Source organism: Trachurus trachurus, assembly GCF_905171665.1.
Source record: "Trachurus trachurus genome assembly, chromosome: 1".
NCBI classification, from domain to species: domain Eukaryota; kingdom Metazoa; phylum Chordata; class Actinopteri; order Carangiformes; family Carangidae; genus Trachurus; species Trachurus trachurus.
The window spans coordinates 19,785,037-19,812,440 of NC_139891.1; the positions used below are offsets into that span (position 1 = coordinate 19,785,037).

Here is a 27,404-nt window from a genome sequence, read left to right on the forward strand (position 1 = left end):
CTGTGTTGTTGTTTTTTTCCTGAAATGCTAGAGAGGCAAAAACTAAGCTAAAAGAGGAGGAAGAAAAACACACAGCACCAGGCAAAGCGACAGAGGCAAGTTGATAGTAGAGCTAGGGTTACAGAAAGAAGCATTATGACAGAGGACAGAAGTTAAAAACAAGAGAGAAACTAAACATTAATGTAACATGCTACAGAGAGAGATAGCCTAGCCTACTGCATTTTATGTCCACACTATCAAATAAGGGAAATGGGGGGAAATAATAATAATAGACACAATTTCACTGCACCAGACAATTTATCTACACTACACAAGTGTTGTCTACAAGTAAATTATAGTAATCTGTTAGTATTCTCTAGAAATCATTGTTTCCTGTCATGTTTTGTAAGATAGAACCTTATAATTCCAAGCCGATTTTGAATTTTTAGAGTTATAAGGTTCTATCTGCATTTAACCTGTTTGAAAAAACACCATTTCCAAATTTTCTAGGATTTTAATATTTTACATTTAGAATACACTTCAGGTGTCTATAATTCCAGTATATAAAACAAACTTGTTCCACATATCAGTTTTGCTATTTAGTATGCAAAAACTTTAAACCTCTATATCTCAAATCTGGTCAGAGTGCAGATAGAACCTTATAATTCCAAGGGGACGAACTGACAAAAAAAAAAAGCTGCCCACCTGTGCAGCTGCCTTTTTTTTATTTAGATAAATGAATGGAGACACAGCATGGGGCAGGTTTTAAAATTTTAATGCTCTACAAACGGCATGGGAAGCTTTGTTAAAGACCATGCATGTTTTTTTTTTTGAGCTGCAGTAGTAATCATTTTATAATGACAGACAAACCCACACACCGTTGCTACCATGCACTGCCGAGTCCTTCAGCACACCGTGTTGGATTTTTTAACCAAGCCCCGCTCTGTTCAGCCTCTTTTTCCAGATGTTGCAACAACTGTAAAAGCCTGTCTGTTGCTTTGCTCAGCAGAAAACAGCAGACAGACACAGTGAGAGAGCAGTTGGTCGACACAGTGGAGCATTTAGCAGCTAAAGAGCCCGGGGCCCGCTGCACAAAACACCTCAAGTTTTTTTCTATTGAAGGATTCATTTCTCCTTTGCTGAGGGAGTTAAACTAAAGTTTCCCTTAGTTTTGTGCAACTGGCCCACGATTCCCTGCAAACCCTGCATCTAAAAACAACCTAATATAAGAGCTAAGGGTGCACAATTTAAGAAAGTCTCATGATTAGACTTCGATTCTCGGCTCCACTATTCAATTCAACATCGACTCTCAGTTCAAAAAACCACTGATATGTCTTTTATTTCTTTTATTTTTGTCGCTCTATATGTCCAAGTTTAACAGTCTGACTTTGTCATGCCTCTTAATGCCTGTTAATGATTCAATTCACTGTGCGACTCTGACGCCTTTAGGTTGGAATGTTTTGTTGTGTCAATAACATCTATTGATCAATCAATGCACCTTAAATGTCAATATGACAGCTTTGACCATTTGATTTGTTTTTAATCAGCTCTCTACACGACAAAGTCTTCACTGATGATCAGACCTTTAAAGTGTATGTGTATGAAGTTGCAGATAACATGAGTCTCATCGAGCTGCTTCTTCCCCTCGACGTGATAAAATACGTTTCCTTCGGCCACACGGCCTCGCTCATGCCACAGCACCTGAGCGCAAACCAACACAACACCTTCTCTCGGCCTGGCAAGAGAAACTCATGTCAGAAAAAACTGTGAATCAGCGCGTTACAAAACTGAAGAATATGAATCAGTGTTTAGGAATTTTTATAAGTCGATTTTGAACTGGTAGAGACAGAATCGTGATTTTTAAAGTGAAATATTTTCTTGCACACCCCTAATAGAAGCCATTCACTTTTTACCTTTTAAATGTGCTCTGTGACCCTCGTGGTCAAACCGGGACGCAGACCCTCCATTACGAGCTGCTTCTCACGAGAAACAGACGACAACTGGACACTGATAGCGTTAGAAAGACTGATCACTGTCAGGGGGGGGAGTGCACTTGTGTGTTTATAAGGTTTTTTTTTCTGATTGCCAAATAGCAACACACACACACACACACACACGCACATACACTCACACTTGAAATGGATGAGGAGGAGGGAGGAAGCGATGCACAAAGGGGGGAGGAGTGTGAGTGTGTGAATGGTCAAATACAAGTGTTTTTAACATTTAAACACAACGCTACAACCTGAGACTAGTGTGGGGGGAGTTGGTGGGTCGTAGGGTGACGGAGACAGGAAAAAGGAAGGAGAGAGAGATCAACAGACTGATATTTAGAGAGAGAGAGAAATAGTGCAACAAATAGAAGTAAAGCGAGACACCTCTTAAATCTGGGAGACGGGAGGAGGGAGGGTAGAAAAGGTAAAAAGACGGGGAACGAGAGAGAGAGGTTGGGGCGGGAGGGCAGGAGGGAGGGAGGGAGGGAGGACAGCAAAGAAGGGAAGAATTGAGAAGAAGAATTGAGAAACAGGAGCAGTAGTGCTTTCAGGAGTACTGCTGAGGAACTCCGTATCCTGGTCTGTAGACGGGTCGCCCCGTTGGTGACTGAGAATTGGAATAGGACGGCCCGGTGGGGTAGCTGTAGCCGCCGTAGCTGTAGGAGGCCGGGTAGGGGGCAGGGCTGCTCTGGGGGTGGCTGGGGGTGTACTGGCCGAACGCTGAGCCGGGGTGGGGGGTCGGGAAGGAGGGCTGGGTGGGGTAGGGGCAGGCCGCCGCTGCAGCCGGAGGCCCGAACGCCGGTCTGGGGCCGGGGTAGCTCCCTGCCCCGGGGAAGGGGGAACCAGAACCTGGGAAGGGCGGGAACTGTGAAGGGGGATTGGCCGGGCCTCCTGCCGCCGCCGCCGCTGCAGTGGGCGGGTTGGGTGGGGTGACGGGGTAGGGGCTGTAGGGGAGGCCAGCGGACGAGGAGGACGCCGGCTGAGAGGTGTTTTGGTAACTGGAGGACTGAGGTTTGGAGTTCGGCAGCTGCTGATTCGTCGTGGTCGATGTCGTCGTCTGTTGGTTCCATGGCGAGGGCGCGGCGGCTGAATCCTGGCCGATGATGCCCGCCGATGACGCCATGGCGGCGGGATTGCCCTCGCTCCTCTGTCGCAGGATCTCCTGGAGTTTCTCTATCCGGACCCGTCTTTTGTGAGCGAGGGATCGCAGCGAGAGGAAGCGCTCGAGGAAGGAGTCCAGCAAAAGAGAGCCCTCCAGAAACTCATCAGCTAGAGCCTGAAGGCACACACACACACACACACACACAAGCACACACACACAGGACGAGGGAGGGAGAGGAAGAGAGAGAGAGAGGGAGAGGTGGTTATTGCTGAGCACGTCCCTGCCCAGGAGGAGGAGCAGTCTGCAGTAAATAAAGGAAACATCTCGGTCTTTGTACCATCGGAGTTTGTTGTGTCAAGTGTCGCTGACGTCAGAAGTGTCACAATGGCATCAGACAATGGTCGGTCACGGGCCGTTTGAGCTCCGTTATTTGCCTGTGTCACCCGCACTTCAAGGTGACGCACAACAGAGTGTCGCAGGAATGAGCTCTAAAACCTTTACAGTCTCATTGTGTTTCTTACTAATGCAGTGTTTCCCATTAATAACGAGGCTACGGCGGCCACAGTCTCGTTTGGGTCGGCCATAGTCTCTCACAGAAAAAATATGCGTATATATTATTATGTTTTTTTAACAGTGTTTCACCATCTCTCATCTCATAAAAAAGTATAGTTGGTTCACACCCATCTCTCACAGAGTTCTTCTGTATTAAGTCTTGTTTTCAGTATTAAAAACAACTTGTGTCTTCTTTCTCATTCAAACAGTGTAAGACCTGTATGAACTGTAACCTACCTGTGACTTAACGGTGTGCAATGCGTTGTAGGATTTGTGTAAAAGTGTCAGTTTGTTGTTATAATCCAACCCTGCCCAAACATTTGACTCCACATTTTTGTAGCCTACAAACTCATTATAATTTGCTCAGACTTTAAGTGAAATGAAGAGACTGTTAACTGAGAATAAGAATAAACGTACACATTTTCTGTGGAAATATGTAATTGTGACTCTGTGTGTCTGTCTAACAGCTCTGCACTGACCTCTGACTCTGCCTCTGTTTTGCCGCCCTCTGTCTGTAGTCTGGTGAAAAAGGCCTCTGGAGACACCTCGCCCACCATCCCATCTGAGTAAAAAGAGGAAGAACAGGAATAAGAGTGACAGAGAGAGGGAGGGAGGGAGAGAGAAAGAGAGAGAAATGTTAAAAATACATCACAGCAGGTCACAGGAAAAACTGGTTTTGTTCACCGACAGACTGAAGACACCTGTGTGCAGTGACATCATTAAAAATGTGATTGAGACGATTAAAATGATCAAAAAACAGGCTGTGATAAATACAAAAGGTCAAACTTGACTCGTCGCAGGGAGGAAAAAAGTCTCTTGTCGTCATTCACAGAGGAGGAAGTGAGGGCGGCGCTCGATAGGAAATGGCAGCAGGCCTGGATACTGTCTGTCAAAGGCTGTTAGACAAGTGCTTGCCTGAGATAAATCACTACAGACTTGTGGCCCAGCTACTCCTCCACCGGTTGAACACGCACTTGACTGGACCATCTACAGTTTGCACACAAGGAACATAGTGGAGTAGATGACGTCGTCCTTTTTAGGCCCATTATCACTTGTACTAGGCCACGTGAGACTTATATACCTGGATTTCTCACAGGACAAACCCACACCCTATTGACAAGCTCAAAGGTAAGGGGGGGGGAGGGGCACTGCTTCTCATCGTGGATTACAGTACCTGACAAGACGACCAGAGTACGTCAGGCTCAGAATGAAACTGTGTCTCAGGGACAGTGATGAGCAGCTGCTCTGGTCTTGTTCCTGTTCGATCTATATACGACAGACTTTAAACACAACCCTGACCACATCCAGACGTTACTTGGATGACACAGTTATTGTGTGGTGTGTGTGTGTCAGGAACGGGCTGGACGAGGAGTACGGGGATCTGCACAGTGGCCAACAAGAACTGTCTCCTTCTCAACACGACCAAGACCAAGGAGGTGGTCACTGACTGTCAGGGGTCTTGGCCCACCCTTCGGTCAGTCAACATACAAGAAAAGCACACTAAGGTAGTTTACTCTTATAAATAAATACTGAGGTGTGGACTCTGGACTCATTCAGGGCTGTTGTTGACAGAATATCTGTTTCTAAATGTTGCACTACATGAAGCAGGCCTGCCTTGGTTGAGCTTCTGACCTCTGGAGTGAACAGGACACCGATCTAATGCCCCTTTTCCACTACACAGTTACAGCACGCCTCGCCTCGGTTTAGGTCATTTTCCATTACAGCCGAGTTCTTCATAGTTCCTCCTCAACGTGGGCGGGGCCGTCATAGCACGGCGGCTACGGTCGCATCGTCTAATCCTCTTTTTTCGCTCCTCCCGTCAGCTCCAAACTCACTCATCTGCACCTCGATTGCGGACCACCGTGTGGTTTTCTGCACAGTAAAGATCAGTGGACGCAGTTGCCAGTGTGTTTTCAAAAATAGCAGGTTCGATTCTTGTGTGTGTCGGATGTCATGCTTGCGACTCTTCCAGTTACGTCACTCTGGCCAATGAGTGGCCGGCAGTCGGTTGACATCATGTTTTAGTATCGGCTCAGCTCGCCTGGAAACTCAGCCGAGGCGTTACTAAAAAAGTACCAGGTACCAGGTGCTATCCAAACGCAAGAATACATTTGTAGAGTTGAGTGGAGCCGCGTAGCGCTAGTGGACAAGGGTCATATACCTGTTACAGACTTTACTCATGGACGCCCCAAAGAGCTGGAAGTAGAAAAGGTGAGACAAGACGACACACAGATGTGAGGTTCTCCAGATCAACATCTGGTTGGCCCATTCCTCGAGAGTCAACAACTACATCAACAGTCAAACCTTCGTTCCTCAGAGAGTGAAACTCGCATCAGATCCGTCTTTTGTGTAAGAATAGCTGTCAAACTTAAGTGTTGACAATCGACATTGTGGTTGTATTTGTCGTGACCGCACCTCTCACAGAGCAGTGTTGTCTGTAGGTTTCTCTGACAGCCTCTAGTTGGGAGTATCTCTCCACCAGCAGCTCCTTCTGTGTCTCCAGACGCGGCCTCATGTCCAGGTTCTGCTCAGCCAGGCTGCGATTAGATGCCAGAGCCATCTCTCTCTCCAGCTGGATGTTCTGTATCTGGAGGAGGAGAAACCACAGGCATCAGTAATGTAAATGTAAAAAAAATAATAATACACATAATGAAAAAATGTAACAATAAGTGTAAAAAAAAATTGAAGGCATTTTTAAGTTTTGATTCAAAGGAAAAGTAAGAAGATTTAAATCAGAAAAACCCTAACCCCAACTAACCATTTGGTGACAGAACAAACCAAGACCACTTGTCTTTTTGTGACACCAAAACAATAAATAACATACAAATTACTTTATGTAATGATGTATATATAAATGTATCGAGACATTATGCACAAATGATTGTCTAACAGTGATACTGTGGTTTACAGCGAGGGATGACACGTTTATTCCATGTGGAGCTGAGAACTGGTCACATATTTGGTCCAACATAGAAACAGAAACATGTTAATGTGTAACCGACCGTGTTATATTTATGATCTTGATATTGATCAAAATGACATTTGCTGTAAACAAGAGCCCTCCATACACAACCACTCTATAAAACATCTATTTTGTTCTTGCTGTTGTTTTTTATTCTCATTCTCCAGCTGCTCCAGCTGCTGTCAATCAAATACAGACACATCACTCCAGCTGTCAGCGCTCTGAAGTTTAGGGTCCATCTTTGCCTCATCTTTATCTCTACACACTTACAGAGTTTCTAGTTTATCAGGCGACACAATCAGTCCACTGAAACAATAAGTGGTCTGACATGGCCGCAACCAAACCACATCTCTGAACTGAATGCTGAGAGCACTTGAGTGACAAAAACTGCAGTTCCTCTTCTGACCACTGGAGTCTGACTCCAGCATCGAGTCAATCCCCATGTTGAAACGTCCATCTTTACAGTGCAAACAAACATGTTTGCTTACAGCCTGCTACAAAAACTTCTTTCATTAATTTATGACTACTGCACAAGAAGTGCATTTTATTAACTCACCTATTTACATTTTATTGAGGCTTCTCTCTGCGTGACCCGTGAATAAAGGCATACAAGACAGCCTCTTTCTGCTTATCTAAACACACAGCTGTGCAAAAAATACAAATGTTATCTGATCTCCATGTAAGTAAACACTCTGGTCTACAGTCATATTCTGATGTAAAGGAATATGATGGTACAAGCCACAAAACTAAAATCCCCATCGCCTTAGTATTTATAAACTTCCAGTGAAAATGAAATTCAAAACATTCGCCCTGACATCGTGACTCATCACATCTCAACACAATCGCAACACCTGCCAAAGTACAACAACCACTTTTTTTGAATGACATTCAGCCCTTAGGAATCAGACCACATTAAGGGAAAAAATTTAATTTCAATAATAAAGTCATAATATATCAAAAAAGCATAATGTTACAAGAATATAGCTGTTATATCTTAAGGATTAAAAATGTAACATTTTCATTGGCAGCCTGATCTACTTCTGGCAACTACTGTTAGTCTATCAACACAATTTCAACGTATCTTTTCAATAGCCTGATGCTACTGATGATGATGATGATGATGATGATGATGATGATGATGATGATGATAGTGAGCCAAAAGATGAAGCACCTCCTTGATCGCAGGGTAGTGAGGATCTATATTCCTCATTTTTAAACTTCCAATGTCTCTGAAACAACAGTCAACCTAAAAATCCTTCTTTATTCTCTTCGATCATTACTTTATTTCTTGAAATATATATATTTTTCTTGATGTGGCTTTTATACTCGCTCACACTAATTAGCAGTAGCTACAACAATTAGCACCAACCCTGGACCATAAATATACACAATGTCTTTATTAATTAAACCAAAGAGGCCAAGTTAGAGGGCGTCACCCGGCTTAGACAATGGATCGTCATGGCTGAAACACAAAAAACATGGTAACTAAAAAGGTGTAAGTCCTTCTGCAGCCCCCAAAAATGGTGTTGAAACTTGAAAATATGTGACCGGAGATAAAGTTAAACCGGTGAGAGTTTCTGGTAAAATCCCAACTGGATCCCTGTTCTGAGTCACTGATAACTCCCTGGTTTGATGAAAGAGCACTGTGTTGTTTTTAATTATTTGCTCTCATCAAATAAATCAAAAAGAATTTTAATGGCAAGTCAGATACATTTTTAACCAGATCTGAAGCAGGAAGGAGTATGTTGGGACAAGTTTCATCCAATTTTCTTTTTGATATAAATGTTTGGGATTCACTTATCTAACACATCACTCCAATAAAATTGTGTGTATAATTTTAAATCTATCCTCAAAAGTATCTTAGGTGCAACTTAAGTTTTTGTCCAGTCTAATGTCAGTCATAAGGACACCATTGTTGATAACAGTTATTTTATATAACATTTTGAAATGTTGTCTTGTAATTATTGATCTGCAGACCTTTAAATGACCTGGACTATGAACTGTGTTTATAACTGCTGGTCACCTGTTTTTTCCCCTGAGGGATTAATCAGGTATTTATCTATGTGTGCATCTATCTACAATGTGACTTTAGTAGAACTGTGACCAGTTCAGTTCCTGAAGTGTTTTTCTCATTCTGGAAAAATGTGTAGCATTTAGTGGCATCAAGTGTTGAGGTTGCATTTCTAACCAGCTGAATAACACTCCCCTCCCTCCTGTCTTGTGAAGGTTTTCAGTAATGAAGGTCATTGTGTGTTAAGCTATTTTCCACCACAGTTGTTAAGTACTAAAATCAAAGGCAACAAGGAGAAGTCCAGTTGCCTTCAGTTTTAGCACTTTAGCCCCTCCCTCCTCCGTTCCCAAGTGAGTAGGAAAATCTATGGTAGCCTTCAGGGAACATAAAAACACAGAGAGGATCCTCCTAATCTAGGCATGAAGGCCTTTTGTAAGCTAATGAAAACACAATATTGTCAACTGATGAAAACATGATTTTTTATTACATTATATCATATTTCTATATAATGCCCTCAATGATAGTTAGTGAACATAGAAAGAGGGCACTCTACTGGCCTTGTATATTACAGTGACGAGACTTCAAGCTCTGAGATGTCCTGTTTTCTCCATCATTAGCGTCCAGTCCTCTCATGGAAAATTACCCAGACAGACGGTGCTGCGTTCAAAACTGTTCACAATATGGCTATTAACTTGGATAGAAACTGGCTAGAGACTTCAGCTGCACGTCATATTTTCAGTTTTCTCCACAGCGTCAAGGAAAGTTGCATGTTGATCTAAGCCAAACAAGCTCTATAACCATCTTTAACTAACATGCATAGTCAATGGAAAAACTGAATGGGACTTTGACTGCAGATGCCCAAGACACCTCCTAACTTTGTTATGATTATGTTATGTTTTAACTACAGTCTGTCTTTTGACTGTGAGCAGTGTGTATTGTATTATGCTATACCTAATGAACACTAGGAAGAGTAGCTGCTGTGATATGTTGGCGTCATGTAGTCTAAGCAACACTGAAAGGACCCTAGTTAGGTTCAGGACTTGAAAACCAAGCCCCAGACGTGGAGATGGAAAGTAAAACATTATTTATTTATTTTTTTTACCTCATCAGACTCCAGAGCCATAGACTCCACCCTCTCCGGGTTGTCCAGGAGCTCCTGTAGCTCTGATTGGTTCAGGTCCTGGAGCTTCTCCATTTGATTTGCCAGGATGGCTGTTTATCACAGAAAGCAGGAAACTGAAGTTAAGAAAAAAAACGGTGTTTGGTAACAGAAAGTGGACAGTCATGCCTAACTTCTGCATTAAAATCCCCGGAAACCTTGAGTAAATTATTATTATTATTAGTCTCTAACTTATCAGGCCATGGTTTAAAAACAAAAAATCAAAACAAAGCAAAACCATGTCACCTACTACAACCACTCCGTTGTTAAGTTTACACCCATGTAAGTTAACATGTAGCCTACTATTTCTCTTAGTAGTAGTAAGACATGTAGACAGTTGGCTAGCAGCTAGTTAGCATATTAAAGTCATCCCGTAGATACAACAGGGGGAAGTGAGAGACACAGCAGCCACCGGAGCAGAACAAGCTGCTGTTCACCGAGAGGTGAGGCTGAAATAAACGAGCTGACACTTACACGATGCTAGCAAACCAAATCCCGCCTGACACTGCGCCGTGGTGACATCCAACACCACCTCTCTGTTTCCTCCACTCACAGCTGACGTGACACGGCCCTTTGGAGATATCCAACCGGCCCCTTCACTCGGTCCTCGACACACACACAAACACAGACCCAAAAAAAACAAATAAAAACACCAGGTGTCTTCTCTTCGTGGCTCGGTGTGGACCGACGGTTCCGCGTTGATCGATCCGACGACAACAACAACAACAGTCGGTATGATCGCAATGTCAGGCACTCGGCCACCGTCAACTTCGAGGGAAGCCCAGCGGTTTGACGATCAAAAAACGGAGCCCACGGTGCCGTTGGCCGGTCCTACCCACCACTGCCGCACGCCTCTGTGTCCCGGTGAACCTTACTCAACCAAACACACGACCGCGGTCGACACAGCGGTTTGGAAAAGTGACGAATATTCACTAAAAATAAGAAAAGTTTCACTCCTCACTGACAGAAATCGCCGCCATTTTGGGAACCAACCAAGTCCCCCTTGTTTTGAAGGGGTGTTCGGACGAAATTAAAAATAATGCAAAACAGCAGCGCTGAAGTGAAACAATACTCTGGAGTCATACACTTTAAATAGTTTTGGTTTGCAAATGTATTTCGCAGCAGCTGTGTCAACTGTGGTCGTTGTCATTTCGCTGTTCCCCCACACGACGGGGTAATGGTGGAGTCCTGAAACCCCTACTGTATGTGACGGATGTTCCAGTCCAAACTGCCAGAGTCGCTCCGCCACTGCACCGTCAGTGGATGAACATCCGGCGTCAGCCAATAATGTAATAACCACCACCGTTAATGTAATAACGATCAGTAACTTAATTATTTTGTCTTTCTGATTAAATAAAAACAAACAACACAAACATGCCCATAATATGATAATGTATTATGTTATTGACTTGTTATAGCCAGGTGTGGGCCCATTCCCGTGACTTTTTGAGCATGCTCAGGTCCTCAAAAATCAGTCCAGCAGAATAATGGCAATCTCAGCAACAACATTTAATAGAAACACCAGAAATTGAATTATACTGTAAGTTGTGGGCAGAACTCATAAATGACCACTGTTCAAGCAGCAGTGAATGCAGCAATAAAGCTTGACATAAATGCTCCATGTTCATGTTTTAGGGGAGTTAGACATTTTGTAGGTTTTAGTAGCCTAACAGATGGAAGAATTGAGCACACATTAGCCTACTATGGACACACCTTCATTTTCACAGTGATTAATGTTTTACATATTCAAATGGGACCAAAGAAAGGAAGATCGACTGCGTTCGCTACTGCATTAAAGCTGTGTCATTGTGTCCACACTCTGAGTCAAGAAGTAGCCTAATAAACTGTCTCCACCACTGACGGTGTTTTTCCATCGTGTGATGTGTAGTCATTTTGACAGAAGTGTTTCCACTGCAGGTGTTTGGGTAGCCAAATAAGGAGCGGCAAGTACAAACAGCACAGTATTAACAGGCCTGGAGAGCTTGGTCCTTTGCTGTGTGTCATTTTCTCTCTGACTTTCCTGTCACTCTCTCTCAATGTCACTTTCTGAATTAAGGCAAAATAACTTTAAAACACTGATGAACCTGGCTGCAAGACACTAATGCTTGGTGGCTTTTGAAATTAAAAGCATTGAATCTCTGTAGGTTAGGTGTATAATTTCACTTAAACCGTACAGATCAGGCCACTGAGGACACAAAATCCCCAATTAAAGTCTGTTTGGTTGTTGGTAGTGAAACTGATGTTATTCGACACATTCCAGCCAGTCAGAAGACACTACAATGAATAATGTACAATTTTTTTAATTAAAATATGTCATCGCTTTTTACTGTTATGAAATCAACATTACACTGTTGTTGTAAGACTGATGTTCCAAAATTACAGTATCTGCTTCATGTAAGTGGTGCGTGTGTGTGTGCGTGCGTGTTTGTGTTAGTCTGATTTGAGTGCTTTGAAGGCGGAGACAGACAGGAGGCAGTGCAGGACCACAGCCAAGGTGTCATATAGCAGAAGCAGCACCGTCACGGTCCAGCAGTAGGCCTGAAGGAGAGTGGAAACACATAATACACACGTCATACACTGAAGAATGATGTGACTGAACTTACACTTATAACATATTTCATCCATGTATATGTGTGTGAGTAAGAAAAAAGAGAGGAAAAAAGAAACAGAGATTTCATATGATGACTAGACACATGACTCTGCAGGGGTAAGAATAGCTAATGGATGGATGGTTGTTTGCCAGGCAGGTGATGATAGAGATCACTGGGTTTTTGTCTAGGCCAAATCATCTCAGGTTTGGACATCCAGCGCTTCTCCAATGTGTTGCAAGCTGATTGGAAAGAGGCAGGTCCACCAGAGAATTTGTTGTAGCATGTGAATGGGTTTTTCCACAGCAGGGGAGTTAGCACAGGAGAAACTGCAAAGCTTTATAGTTGCAGAGCACTGTGTAGGGAGTCTATGGTCCCAAAAATGAGCAAAATGATGTCATTGTGACCGACAGGGCAGACATGTAACTGCGTTATGTAAATCTATTGAAGTCTTGCCTATCTCAAGCAGTGCCTGGGGCTTCAGAGCTGTCTGTAGGTGGTCAGTGCTTTCTTGTTTTGCTCTTTTTGCTCCCTGTTAAGTTGCTTCAAGAATCAAGTAACTGAGGTGCACCAGAAAAGGTTGAGAAGTATGTTGCACACAAATTAAAAAAAAGAAAATGAGAGAAGAAAAAGAAAAGAGAGGAAAGACAAACAAGACAAAAAGTTTGATGACTGACCTTCAGGTGATCCCCCGGACAGTCGTATTGTGAATGTCTGTAATAATAGTCGTTGGGGACGGGTATGCATGGCTCTGCTATTTTTACAGTATTGATGTTGTAGCAGTACAGACCGAAGGCAAGCAGTGTCCCCAGCAGGCCAGCCACATTACTGTACGCACAACCCTGAAGCTGTGGAGGACAGACAACAGACACACAGACCCAATGTTCACTGATTACACTGTGGTGAACTCTGAAGAGCAGATGTTCTTCATTTTGAGGAACGGTCAAGTCTCCAAGAAGTTTTAGGTTCAATATGACTAATAACTTGATGTGGTTGCATCAAGACATCACATTTTTAACATGAGATTTTACTCAATACAGGAAAATTCAACACTAGATGAACTAAAACTAAATGTTTAGCGTTACAATGAATCAATGAAAATCTCCAATGAGCCTTTGGTTTAGGTGGTTATGTTGTGGACTGACCAGTTGTCTATTGGGGTTCCTCTCAGTGGCCATGGTGAGTGATCCTCCTGCTACAATCTGCATCAAACACACACACACACACACACACACACACACACACACACACACACACACACACACACACACACACACACACACACACACACACACACACACACACACACACACACACAGTTAGTTCATCTAGGGCAAATTCACAGCTCTGTCAGTCCAAACATGCTGCAACGATTTTATCTGGATACAGTATGTGTCATGGTTCTGGTCTTGGCTCCAGGTGTGTTCCCTTTCCTGCTGTTATCTGTGATGTTTTGCCCCCAACCGTGTTTCCTGTGTTTCCTGTTTGTGTCTCAGGGCGTGGCCTTACTGTACCTCCAGCTCCAGCAGTATGTCAACAGTATCTCACAGTGACGAGGCCTCTCTAAATGTATGTTTGCTTCCTCGTGGTTCATTCAACACAAATCTAATCTCATCCTCCTGCGACAGGTTTCACTCTAATCCCAAACTGAACAGTTGTTTTGCAGAAGACCCAGTCTACTTTCACCACTGCATTTGTGTTCTGCTTTTGAGTCCAAGAACTTTTAGTTGATTAAAAAGATTTCTGCCTGTCTGCCTGCTCTCAATAACCCAAACTGACAAAGTGAAAACACATTTTTAGGAATATTTACAAATTTAAAAACCAAAACTGAAACCACTTTACAAACTACAAATACACTATTTATGATTAATCTTATCCATTTATAATTTAAGCAGCCAGAACACCGCTTTTCTTACAGTTGTAGTGTGTTAATCACACACTTTTTCTGTCTTTCTCTCTGCCACCAGGAGGGAAGCTGAACGCTGTTGCTCTGAGTCGCCAGTGGGGGGAGCTCCAAAGACAGGAATGATTACTGTAACGCATCTTGTCATGGAGGATAGGAAGCAGCTCGATGGAGACTGGTCAGCATCCTTATATTGTGTAGGTAGGTAGGTAGGACAGACAGACAGACAGACAGATGTTGGTAAGGATTGATAAGGAGCTACATACTAGAATTCCTAAGACCAGTGGCAGTATGTAAAACTTTGGCATGGCTTGATCACTGTAGGCGAGTGGGACAGCCAGCACAACCTGGAACAGCCCCAGGAGGATGGTCACCACCTACACAGACACAGAGATCTGGCGTCACTATACCAATTAACACAAATATATTGGAAGTTAGACTTTAAATTCAGAGAACAATGAGCCGTATCCTGATCTCACCGCAGCAGCTTCCGGGTCAAACCAGGGCTTGAGGCGATGTAACCTGGGTCCAACTGCTGCAGCCATCCCCTCAGACGGCATGTTGCTGCAACACAAACAGGAAACTGAAGTCGGACACAACAGGAGATGTTTTTTCACGCATCGAAGCAAGCTTTAGATTGTAGTCAATCATTCCTGACTTCTTCAATCCTTCCTCTTCAAAGAATAATCACTCAGTCTTCTCATTAACAGAAGGAGTGCATATGCAAACTTCTTTTAGATATTGGAGATCTGTGGCTACTGAATACACCCTCATTACATAAGAGCAAGCTGTTACCAATACCTTATATTGTTTTCATCTGTAGGAGGCGCCACACACTTGTATTTTATACTATTATTTCTATAACATGCGCTTCAACTGATAGCAGTAAAGTCTGGTAGCTCTGAGTTTTTACTCAACCTTTGCTTTATTTTTGTTATGTTGTCTTATTTTGTCAACTACCGGATACTTCTGAGGGGAGAAGAGCATTGAATACGGAAAGTCTGGAGAAATATAGATGATCCTTTGTACCTACAATCATTAGGCTTTTAAATTGTTCTCCAAATGGTAGATGAGCTGCCAGAGAAATGAATTTCCCTTTGGAGACTCATAAAGTAATTAGTATTGTATCGTATATTTCACAGAGGAGCCATAAAGGATTCTGTTACACCTCGTTATATATTCATTTCTGTTTTATTTTGAAATATTTACGTGTTTTTTGCCTTACTACTCAGAGTTTGGATTTGTCCCTCTCTGTGTTTGAATTCACGAGAGTCAACAGAGAACAGCATTCTCCAGTTTGATGTCCAGTTTCTGGGGAAGCAGCTTCATACCCACAAAGCAGTAGTTTTTCAATCCACTAGGACCAAGTAGCTCTGTGCACTCACCAACTCACAGCAGATGATTGCCAACCCAAGTCTTCAATCTCAAGTGACAGGTAATTTTACTGCTCTCGCCTGATGCATAGAAAGCAGCAAGCCCCACATCACCCACCAATGGGCACAGCAGGGACTCAAACCTTTCACTCTTTTAGGCAAAACAACAGTAGGTTGGGCAACCATGCGCTGCCTTGAACAGAAACTCTTTGTCCATACTTTCCAGCAGAATAAATCCAATGTCACAGGTTATTCTGCACCCTCAGTTGTATCCACTGAGTTTGAGTTTGGTTGCTTCAGTCAAATGGAGACCACCCATCCACATGGGTGGGCAATGAGTGACTAAAGGGGTTAAGGTGCATTTACTGTGATCAGCTTGGATGTTTCCAGGCTGGATGCCCAGTCAACAGCTGGACTCATCAAAACAAGAACATCTTCTTTTCTCCTGCTGTATCTCTTAAATTGGCTGATTTTGTAGATGAAGGGGGAGGCAACAATTTTATGGACTGACAATTAGTTTGCCAACTCCATCTCTGGATAGAGCCTCACCCTTTTGATACCTTAAAAAATTATTTTAGAGATGGATGCTGGGGTGGAGGAGTTGTGAACTGTAAGCAGTAGCAGCTGCCGCAGCAACAGCTTTACATGACAGCAGAGTAGGAGAGTGAGCACAGCACTGACGGCTTCATTACACCGCCACGGTTCAAAGGCTGCCTTAGATTTATGTTGTAGTGATGGGGGAGTGTGATATGTGAGTACTTGCAGTGACTTGCTGAATTCACTTCATTTCTCTCAAATGATCCTGAGATGTTTGGTTTGCATTAAACAACCACACATCCACTAAAGCTCAGCCTGCTGTCAAAACAGCTGGGAACCTCACCGCTGGCCTCACAGACTGTTCCTCCCAAGCTCTCACAACATCACGCCTGACTATAAAAGTCTGTTTTAGGAGGGGATATGTGTCATGTAGTTGAGACTGCATCATGGTGCATAGCAGTCAGTTATAGCTGCATGGATATGACGATGCAAAGAACACCACAGTGCAAACTGTTGAAATTTGAACTTAAAACTTTGCATTGAACAACTCAGTGATATTGATTTTCTCTGACTCTCACATTATGTAAAACAGGAATCAAATGGTTAATAAAAAATATTTTTTTCATACAGGGCTAATGTTAACATTTGAGAATGATGCTTTAAAATGCAAACCAAAATCACAGACAAAGAGGACCAGACTGTTGAAGAAAAGATGTTAATAGACCCCAAATAACAACACAGACAGGCCACATAATCACGCCACTGGAGAGGGCAAAGGACAGCGGGAAGCCAGTAAAACTAAGCGGCATGTGTGTTGTGTTTGAGCAATTGCATTCATGTGCGTTTCTCGCCAGTGTATCTGTTTGGACAGGGAGGAAGGGATTGAGAAATAGAGGTGCAAAATGAGGTAGTGAAAGAAAGAAAAAAGGAACGGAGAGAGAGTGTGTTTGAGTGTGTTAGTTCATCAAAACCACATGTCAGAATCCTCCTAGGAAAGACAGGAATGCTGCAGGATGAGAAGCAGATGTGGACGGAGGAGGATGAGAGAAGGAGGAAAAGGGCACGGAGTAAGAAAAGAGTGGGGGCTGCATAGGGGAGGTGGGCTGTTGGGGTGATGATGAAATCTACTGACAAGGCCATGTGGAATGAGGGGAACATTTTGTCCTTTACTAGTCTAAAACTCTTAATACATGCATCTGGCCACTGTTGATTTATTTTCACTCATCTGTCTGGTTATCAGTGTGGGTGTTTTGGTCGGTGGAAAGGGAGAGCAGCCTGAACAATAACTGATAGTATTATATGTTCATCCTCTTCAGTTAAGAGTGAAAATAAAGGACAAGAGGGTGTACTAAGGCTTCATGTTTCGCAGTACAGTGAACAGGTATTCACAGGGTATGAACAAATAGACAGGGTTCATGTGAGTATAGACAGGATAAATACAGCTTTACCTGCACGTACCGCTCAAATGATATTTGACAACACGTGGCAGCAAGTTGTCACAGTTTATTTTACGTATACAAATGTGTTTTTGTCAATCGACCTCTTAATTTCACTCATGTTTTCTGTCTGATGGTGGGGATTATAATCTAGGTGACGGATTTGGCCCATTTGGGAACAGACCTGAAAGAAACACTGGAGTTAATCCCATCAACAACCCTGAGCTAAAGAAACCGTGTCATGGATGCAGAGCTGGGGCTAAAATAAAGCCGAGGAGATGGAGATACTTGGCATTTTCATGCATTTGATTCTCATGGGAAATGCCAAGTCCCTTACTAACAATTGCAATGAACTGAAAGCTCTTAAGAACCAGTGAGGATATTGTTGCTGGAGTCTCATTTATGTTTCACCATGACCGTGTTAAAAAAACAACAACACTGCAGACTGTTGTCTGGCCTTTACCCAGCTTCACTGCACAACAGGTGGACAGACACCAGGAAAAGTGTACAGAAGAAAGGTGGTTGCAACCTTGGTCAATCAGCGGTTGGGATATTGAATTGTTTGCAGTCAGTCTTTGACCTGACCTGTGTAGTGAGCGACTTCTCTCACATTGGCATCACTGTTGTTTTACATTCGTGTGTGATGTCATTCACGAGACAGTTGGAGGACTTTAGATCCAGCACCTTGTATTCACTGCATTATCAGGGAACTGTGTCACTCTCACCTGTCACCTTTATACTGCAGCATGTCTGACCTGAGCACAATGAGACTGGAACATCTGGTTTAAAAGGCTGGGCCTGTGGTTGACAGGAGTCTGGACTCAGGACTGTTGTTGAGAGACACACACAAAGATGCAGGACATCTCAGACAACACCAACCACTCTCTGCACAAAACTCTGGCAGGTCAGAGAAGCAGCTACAGCAGCAGACAACATCTGATCTCACTGTCACCAGACCGTACAACACAAATGAAGGGGCTCCTGTACTGTTTATTATTACCATTGCTGTCATTATCCTTATTTTTTCTAATGAGATCAATTGACAAATTAATTTCTAAATTACACTGTGTATTCTGTATTCTTTGTGTAGGCTACCCTGTTTGATTATGCACAGGCATATACCGATCAGCAAAAAAAAAAAAAAAAAAAAAAGCATTAATCTGCGTAGACATGGGGACTAGGCTACAGACCGTTATTGCGTGTTTCATGGGGTCGATTTGAGAAACCGGATTGATTACTTTCACAGAAGGCGAATTCAGTGATGCACCGTCACGAACTATGGTTCAAAAAGTCATAAACCCGACCTGACAGAGCATCAGCAGTGGAGACAACTTTCTCTTTGGCTTTTTGACATTGAATACTCAAAACACTATCTGACAAAGCGGAGGGATTACTCACCACACTTAAAGTTTTGCAGGCAGGCTACTTCAGGTGGCTGTCGACGATATCCAAGAGGGTTTGTGCGTAATAGCGAGTAAATGGTCTCGTTTACTGTCATCCAAAAAAAAAAAAAAAAACAACAACTGTTAACGGTAGAAAAAAAATCCCGAAAACAAAAATGATTTGTGGACTGCACGATACCAGGAGAGGAAGTGAAGGAGGAGCTCCGGGTGTCTGAGGCGCAGAACAATCTCCCCCTCTCCCACAACAGAGAGAGGACAGGGTGGCGCGGTAAAAAACTACCAGTGGTCAGCTGAGGAGTTCAAAAGAAGAAATATATACATATATCAACTTTGTTCAGAGAGAATTTAAATAACAAGGTAAGAGTGAGACATTTTGTGCTTCTTAATTCCTAAGCAACAGCTTGAAAGCATCATGTGAACATCAGAGTAAGAGAGCGGTGTGTGTGTGTGTGTGTGTGTGTGTGTGTGTGTGTGTGTGTGTGTGTGTGTGTGTGTGTGTGTGTGTGTGTGTGTGTGTGTGCGTGTGTGCGTGTGTGCGTTGAGCCTGTGTGTAAAGCCTCTTACAGTACATTCAGCAGGGTGCAGACCAGTTGTTTGCAGATGACATGCCTCATTTATGATGGAAAACACTGGCGATTTCTCAATATCATAGTGTTTTCTAAATCTGTGGTCCAAGTCAGAGTTTGCGCTACACAATCACAGTGCGTAAACTGGTCAGCAGCACTTGTACCCGTGCGTGATGCGCATTGTTATTGTGCTGCTTCAAGCTGTGACTTTAGTCGTGCAAAGATGATGGCGTAGTAGTAGGCTACACTGTATAGTGCTTTTGATTGTTGTGCAGTAACGTGTTATGCGTCGTTGTGGGCATGCAAACTGTAGGTACTGTGGTAGAGTGGGACTGTTCGTAGTTCCTTTGATCCTTCCTCTCATGATAGACATAGACAGGGCCTTTGCTAGTAATTCTGCCCCACCTGAAGTGGGCTGCCTCTGCCTGCCCCCCTGACCTTTCATCATCACCTTTTTCAGACTATATATCTTTTTTATTTATTTTTTCAACCATGACAATGATGGTGAGTGACAATAACAGACAACTTGCATGTCATTCTGATTTAATATTTATCCACTATGTTTCATGAAACATTTGGGTTTCTTGTTTCTAATGTCCAGGCATGTGAAAACGTACTATAGCCATGGGTGAGCCTCATGTATTGATTCAGTAAGAGACAGTGCATTTTATTTTTCAATATAGGACAATCTAGTATTTTATACAGGATGACCCAATAGTATTATCAGTTAATTCATCATGTCGAATCATGTTTTAGACCATTTCCTGTGTAATTACTGTGGTATGTCTGTGTCATAACAAATGTGCCTGGCCGAGCCCAAGGCCATGGGGCCTCAGTTCTCTCCCAGAGAGACTGGGTGGCTGCAATAAAATAAAAGCTGCTGCTGTTGCTTCTTCTTTGCTTTTTTTATTAGCTCTTTTCAAGAACCACTACAAGACTTTTTATGTAATCTCACTTTAACTCTTTGTTTTGTCTCTTTGTATTGAGAGAATTGTCATCATCCTTCTCTCCTATGCAAATAGCCCTGGACAGAACAAAAAGCTGCTACCATTATGATGCAGTAATCTACTCATTGTGATTTATGAATTAATTGTCTCAGATGTGTCCAACTGCATAAAAAGTGTGGTACAGATGGTGAATTCACACCTAAATGTAGATGCTGATCATGCATAAAAAATTGACACACAAATTGAGCCACATGAAACTTCATCATATGATCATGAGTTTGAGTGCACTAGGTCCGTTTTCCAGTTTCAAATGGAAGTTATATGTGGTTGTACCATTTTAGATGACGGTCCCTGGCTGGTATATTGACGGATGTCCAGTTGTTTCTTTGATGGTTGAAAATTGTAACTTCCTCAAAATAATATTTAAGTGAAGAGAAACCAGTTCAAAGTCAGATTTATAACAGAGATATATGTACCGTATTGTATAAAGTTAGATGTCCATGTTCTTTTGGTTAAAACATTTATATTTTTAAAGAAATACTCAAGGAAACATAGGATTTTAGGTGCCAAGGCCAAACCCTCTCACTGGTTCACCAACTAGGAAGGAGAAGCCTGAAAGATGAGAACAAACATGGATCTTTAAAGTAATATAACTTTATCTAATTCACTGCTGCTATTTTCTTGCTTCTGTAATACTGTGTATTTCCCCACTGTGCCTCTATGAAAGAATATATTATAGCATAAACCCTTTCCTGGCATCATCAAAGACGTCAGACAGGATTGTTTGTGAGAATATCTTCATGGGAATTTATACTTGTTGGCAACACCTGTGCTTCTCCTGCTGTGACAATCAAGATGTAGAAAGGTGAACTATGCCGTTGTTTCCAGGTGATGGCGGTGACAGTTTGCAGGGATCTGACGGTGCAGGTGCAGGAGGATGTCAATGTTGTCAAGCTGTCTGACAGACAGCAGGTCCTGAGGGCCGCCATCCAGAGAGGAGAGCCTAAATGTCTAGGAGTAAGTCCTAAAAAACTCTCTTTCTCTCTATCTCTGTGTCTGAAATCACTCAGTCGTTGCCTCCTCCCTACTCACTACCCAGGAGTTCATTGTAGACGTCTGTACACCGAGCTTTAGTTAAAGCAGAAGTGAGTGATATATTTGTGTTAATATAAGTCTTAAATAGTTATATCTTCCGACAGCAATCACTTACATAGAGTGTTTGGACTGAAACACGGGTCTCTCAGTCCCTCTGCTCTGCTCTGAGCCGAGGAGAAAACATTTATTGTATCCTACAGTTGTTATCCAATGAGGAGAGAGAACGGCATGCAGGGCTGTGTGTGCAGCCAAGGAACGCCGTGAATGTGGCGACGTAGGGACGAGGACTGTTATGGTGCGTTCAAGGCAACTCGTAACTCGTGTTTTTCCGACCGTGAAGTGGTACCAGTTCGATCTGGTACGAGTTCACGGGTCAGAAGTTACGAGTGGCAGTTATAGTGACTTTCACCGGTAAAACAGGTCGGAGAAACACGAGTGGGTTGCCTGAAACGCTACAAAGTCGTAAGTTGTGACTTGAAGCTGTAATTTACGATTTCAAAAGCCTGCCTGGAACGCAGCATTAGCCAAAACGACCGGATCGCTTACTTCTGCTTTAAATATATTTTTAAAGAAAATCTGGCCACTACTGGGACATTTTCTTTTTCGCTCTTCTGTCTTTTAATGCGATGCGTGTGTGTGTGTGTGTGTGTGTGTGTGTGTGTGTGTGTGTGTGTGTGTGTGTGTGTGTGTGTGTGTGTGTGTGTGTGTGTGTGTGTGTGTGTGTGTGTGTGTGTGTGTGTATGTGTGTGCACCAGGTGAGTCAGGTGATGATGGGGCTGATGGTCATGTCCTACTCCCTTCCTCTGCACTTCACCGAGGCGACTGAGGTCGTCAGCTTGGGAGTTCCCTGGTGGAGCGGCCTGGTGGTGAGTCTTTCTGTGTGTGTGTGTGTGTGTGTGTGTGTGTGTGTGTGTGTGTGTGTGTGTGTGTGTGTGTGTGTGTGTGTGTGTGTGTGTGTGTGTGTGTGTGTGTGTGTGTGTGTGTGTGTGGATAGGTGGATAATATGAGGTTCAGCGTTCTGGATTTCACTTTATAATGCCATCCTAATGTGTCCTGTGGTGTGTGTGTTCTCAGTTCATCACAGGAGGAGTGGTCGCCATCATCCTGGACAAACACTGCACCTTTAAGACTGTGAGTACCAGACACGTGTACTTTCTATTTTAAAGGGATATTTCAACATTTTGGCAAAGTCGCCCATTGCCATAATCCCTTTAGTTTTAGGAATAGGTTTGTTACCTTTAATTGTCGGAGATGCGGGCTGACAATCCAACAACTCCAAAACGCTCTTGTGGTGTTGTGACCTGCACATTCACCAGGCTATGAGATAATAAGGGAAACGAGACAGAGTTGTTTTCGAGGTAAATACATGGGTAAATGCAAAGCCACCGATGCACGTTCCTGTCGGGGGCAGTCGTTTTTCGAGTCAAGAAGTTTTAAGCACAACACCAGCTTTGCATTTGCCTCGAAAACAACTCTGTCTCGTAACGTTACATGATTATTTCATAGTGTGGTCAATGTGCAGGTCACAACTTGTTTTGGAGTTGTTGGATTGTGTATTTAATGAGTTTTGATGGAAACCAGGAAACCCCATGAGCCTCCGTAGCGTAGCTCTGAGCAGCTTGCGGCTCTGCCCCGCAGATCTCAAAACAACTTGCACCGACAATTAAAGGTAACGGACCTACCCCTAAGATTAGGGACTATGGCAATGGGCCAATTTGCCAAAATGTTGAAATACCCCTTTACAATAGAGGTGGACGATACTCACCTGGTATTTCACAGCATACTGGGGCTGAAAGCATCAAGTATCATTCCTCCAATCAGAAACATGCTTAAATGATGACAATTAGTCCCTCCAACAGGAAAACAGAAGACACACTCATCATCTGTTCACATAATACTGTTACTATTCTGTTTAAAAGATGAAATGTTGTTTTCGTGGTAACAGCTGCAGGCGTGTATGATCGTGAGCTTTGTGTCCACTGTGGTGTCAGTGATGGCTGTGAGCATCTACTCTGTGGACTTGGAAAGGAATGCTGCGTCTTCCTGCGACAAGACGCAACCTGACAGCTGTACCGCCAAATACGCCGCCATGGTGGGTGTCAGCTTTGTTGACTGCTGCAAGTGAGAGATTTCAGTTGTGACTTTATAAACCTGCGCCCCACAATGAAGTCACGGGGTCTGAAAACTGACGGCCAGTGCGGTCGCCAACTGATGCTGCCAATGTAAAGATGGTATTTGACTTCAAAAATTAGAAGGATGCCCGTGCATAGCGACAGTCGAGGTGCCGGTAGTGTGGCGAAAGAGTACAATAATTAGAAACAAAACACAAAAAGTAACTGGACTGCTAGCATGCGGTATGTTCCCACTTTTTGTGTTTTTTTTCTGGGAACATACCGCATACTAGACTGGGTTAAGACTTACCACTTTTTGTGGGGGTTTTTTCTAATTGTGATATTTGACTTGTTCTCTCGTGAATGTTGTAACATTGTGGTACTGAATTAGATTAGATTCACTTTTGCCTTTCACAGTTTCTTGTATCTTATCTTATCCTTTTGTGTCGTGTCTTGTCTAATTTCACACAGTTAGAACAATATGATATTGTTTAGATTGTGACACACTCATGCATTTCTTAATTTCTTAAAACACAGTAGCTAAATTCCTTCCTGTGTGTGTGTATGTGTCAGTGGCAACAGTTAATGTGTGTATTGTGTGTCCTTCAACAGAAGCTGAGCAGAGGAGTGAAGTCGTCCCTCCTCCTCTTCACTCTGGTCCAGTCAGTTGTCTCTGCTGTTCTCTTCTTCCTTCTCTTCAGACAGAGAAGAAACTTCGGACAATACACTGTAAGGCTCTTCCTCTTCATTTACACTGTCCTGTCTCCAAATCACACATGATGCTTACTGTGCTGTAAGACTTTTCATTTACACTTCGAACATTGAAATGCTGCAATAAAATATGCATGGGCTGTAAAGCAAGCAGGGGTGCTGACTCTGAAGTGGATAGTTGTAAAAGTTGTATGTTGCAATTTTGATTTAACTTATAGTAAGCATGTATAATACACAAAGATGGTGAACTAGTGTGCTTGTATGAAACTGTCCTCTAAGCAGGGTGTAACTAGGGACTTCAGTCAGTGATGGTTGAAGTTAAATACTGTAAACATAGAGCCTGTCTCACCTCATCCAATTATTATTATTCATTTGTATCCCCAAAAGGGGTCAGTCGGCTTTTATTAGTGGCTTTACTGTACCTGCGTTGGAAAAACCTGCTGAAGTTGTGTCTGAGTGTGAGCAGCAGTAATCAGCACCACAGCGAGTTGGACAGTTCCACTTTACTGTGAACTACTGTATGTGTTGATCTCATCCTGCAGCTGAGGCTGCGAACATACAAGGTCACAAGAACAAAAAGACATGACCTAACGGTAACCCACAAAAACCAGCAGCTTACTGTGACTGTGATACAACTGAAAATACAACGAGACAAACACCTGAGTTAATGTGCTGACATCTGGTGATTGCTTTTACTGAGACACCACTGAGACAGATGTAGAGCAAGTCTGGCACATACTCTCATTAATAACTTTGATTTTGACCTTTCAGAATAAAGTAAAGTTTGTCTCTTTCAGATTCACTCAGCTGACCTGCAGCTGTTGCGTGATACAGTGTGAGCTGTCGTTCAGCTGTTGAGCAAATGTAGCGCCAAAGGAAAGTGCTGTTTTGATGGGAAGATGAAAATATTCTAAATGAAGTGAACATTAAATTAGACATTAGCTTGTTCCGGTGGGCGTCTTTGAAGAGCGTCTAAAGCACATCTTTCCTGCTAGCTCCGTGCACAGCAGCATTGTTCATACCAAATAACACCAGCTACCCATTTAATGGTCTTTAAATGTACACGGTTGTCCATAAAGTTGGAATAATTTTGTTTTCAGACAGATTCCTCTTTGTATTCCTATCATAAAGGTTAATTGTGGTTTAAAACAGTGATATGTTTGGAAGAGATTGATCAATACAGTTTTGAGAAGATATGCACATCATCTATCGAGAATAAATCTCAATCATTTCATGAGACGAGGTCAAAAATATTTTATTCCAACTTTATGGACAACCATATTGCCGTGTTCTAATGTGGACAGAGACTCACAATAAGAGACTAGAATAGAAAAGAGGTCAAAACGAGGTGTTGTGACTCTCACAGTTCACAAGTCTGAGTGAGCCCAGTGCTTTGAAAGGAGGAAGTATCATTTCCTTGGTTTCTGCTTTTCTTCTTGGCATCAGCTCCACATGCATGTCAGCGTTTAGTTTTCTATGGTCTAATCCAATAGCCTTACCTTCCCTTTCTGTGACATCTAACATTTAATATTGTGTCAGACATTTAACACTTAATATTGTATCAGAGCTAAATGTGCAGATGATTTCACTGTTGATGTGAAACAGCTGTTACATTAAAACATCTGCGACAACTGAGCCACAACATTGAAGCAATAAGATAAAATCCAAACCAGCGCTTATGTAATGAATAAATAAAATAAAATGTGCAATATTTTCTGTTGACTAATGATGATCTATTTTTTATCTAAAAACGTTTAAATGGTTTACTGTAAGATTTTTAAAAAGTGTAATATTATAAAATGATATTGAAGGAGTTGGAGCTCAGCTCAGTTTAACCCTTAAGAGCTTAAATGGATCATAAGTGTCTGCTTTATAATATGCGAAGGAAGGCTGCTGACTCGCTCTCTTTTCTGTTTATGATAGTCTCTCAATCAAGGTGCTCAATCATCCCCACAAACACACATACTGACTGAAACGAACTGATCTGAACCAGCGAAGGTGATGGATCATCTCTCATCGAGACAACTGATCGGCCGATTATAAGAACAGGAGAGGTGATGGGTCAGATGTTGTTCAGATTGAATTTGTCTGTGACTTATCCACTGTGCTACATGACCTGTTGTAAAGTGTCAATCAAAAAACAGAGCTGCAATAAAAGGAAATTAACAATAATCATTCAAATGTGGGGGAAAGATAAGGTAGAAAGCCTTTTTTTTCTTCTTTGCAACGTCGAGAAAGTTAATAACAAAGTTAATGACCAGTGGATGAAACGAGATGTACATGGGGACAATTACAAGGAGAAGTAGGATACTTTACAGTATTGCATGTTCTGCTTGTAATTGCTCCAATGGATCACCGGCCATATGCAAATGTGAAAATTAAAAATTGGGAAACACTTTATTATATTGACCTGTATTGTCATACAAATATGAATGTATATGTATGTATGCTTGTATTCCAGACATATGTTATGTAAATACAGTATATCCATCCCAAAGCTTGTGAGTGCAGAGTCCGAACATCAGAGACCAGAATGTACATAAAATTCAGAAGAAATGAATAAGAAAAATATATATAAACATGCAGAATTTTAATGAATTTTCATAGCCTATATAAATTGAATATTTATCATGAACATAAGGTCACAGTATGTCATATACAAAGATTAATGCACATTAGATATGTATGGATTTTGCTATCTATATCATATTTCCATAGTAAGAAAATTCCCAATATCACTACACTTTATGTCATATATTGCATTTCTGCATGGTCAGCAAAAAGTTCAGTGCAGGTGAGGAGGAAACCTCAGCTCTTTGTCCATGTGCCACACTTGATTTGAACTCTGAATGAATTATGTTCATAGAATCACAGGCACAGTTTTTAATTTTGGTTCTAAAAGACACGCTCATTCATTTGACTTGTTATAGTTTTTGTTTATTTTATACTAAATAAAATCATGTTTTGAATGAATGAAA

At 42.4% G+C, this 27,404-nt stretch overlaps 2 protein-coding genes across 7 annotated transcripts; one reads left to right on the plus strand and one right to left on the minus strand.

Annotated features, from left to right (window-relative positions):
- Positions 1-738: 738 nt before the first annotated feature.
- Positions 739-19,223, minus strand: vps37c (VPS37C subunit of ESCRT-I). 4 transcript variants are annotated; one of them, XM_083976627.1, is made up of 10 exons: positions 18,992-19,223; positions 14,727-14,811; positions 14,514-14,624; positions 13,490-13,546; positions 13,022-13,192; positions 10,310-12,294; positions 9,700-9,809; positions 6,040-6,211; positions 4,104-4,186; positions 739-3,246 (listed from the first exon to the last, which is right to left on the minus strand). In XM_083976627.1, the coding sequence occupies exons 7-10, from the start codon at positions 9,790-9,792 to the stop codon at positions 2,518-2,520; spliced, it is 1,077 nt and encodes a 358-aa protein (XP_083832753.1). In that variant the 5' UTR covers positions 9,793-9,809; positions 10,310-12,294; positions 13,022-13,192; positions 13,490-13,546; positions 14,514-14,624; positions 14,727-14,811; positions 18,992-19,223; the 3' UTR covers positions 739-2,517. The 4 variants fall into 4 exon arrangements, with proteins under 4 accessions (XP_083832753.1, XP_083832751.1, XP_083832752.1 ...); XM_083976625.1 differs by having other exon boundaries at positions 10,231-12,294; XM_083976626.1 differs by having other exon boundaries at positions 9,700-9,833; positions 10,231-12,294.
- tmem176 (transmembrane protein 176) lies at positions 17,075-27,404 on the plus strand. 3 transcript variants are annotated; one of them, XM_083976682.1, is made up of 7 exons: positions 17,075-17,224; positions 21,398-21,526; positions 22,360-22,470; positions 22,679-22,735; positions 23,550-23,696; positions 24,328-24,444; positions 26,350-27,404. In XM_083976682.1, exons 1-7 carry the CDS (start codon positions 17,171-17,173, stop codon positions 26,407-26,409), a joined length of 675 nt encoding a protein of 224 aa, XP_083832808.1. In that variant the 5' UTR covers positions 17,075-17,170; the 3' UTR covers positions 26,410-27,404. The 3 variants fall into 3 exon arrangements, with proteins under 3 accessions (XP_083832808.1, XP_083832810.1, XP_083832809.1); XM_083976684.1 differs by lacking the exon at positions 17,075-17,224 and adding an exon at positions 19,254-19,353; XM_083976683.1 differs by lacking the exon at positions 17,075-17,224 and adding an exon at positions 20,040-20,066.

Bases quoted from the DNA above. Each gene is read 5' to 3' on its own strand.
- vps37c (XM_083976627.1), bottom strand. From the start codon at position 9,792: ATGGAGAAGCTCCAGGACCTGAACCAATCAGAGCTACAGGAGCTCCTG. The intron at 6,212-9,699 runs GTAAAAAAAATA...CTCCTCCTCCAG, and splicing joins TGGCTCTGGAGTCTGATGAG to ATACAGAACATCCAGCTGGA. The intron at 3,247-4,103 runs GTCAGTGCAGAG...GTGTGCCTTCAG, and splicing joins AAACAGAGGCAGAGTCAGAG to GCTCTAGCTGATGAGTTTCT.
- tmem176 (XM_083976682.1), top strand. From the start codon at position 17,171: ATGAGAAGCAGATGTGGACGGAGGAGGATGAGAGAAGGAGGAAAAGGG. The intron at 17,225-21,397 runs GTAAGAAAAGAG...CGTTGTTTCCAG, and splicing joins AAGGAGGAAAAGGGCACGGA to GTGATGGCGGTGACAGTTTG. The intron at 24,445-26,349 runs GTAAGGCTCTTC...TGTTTATGATAG, and splicing joins GAAACTTCGGACAATACACT to TCTCTCAATCAAGGTGCTCA.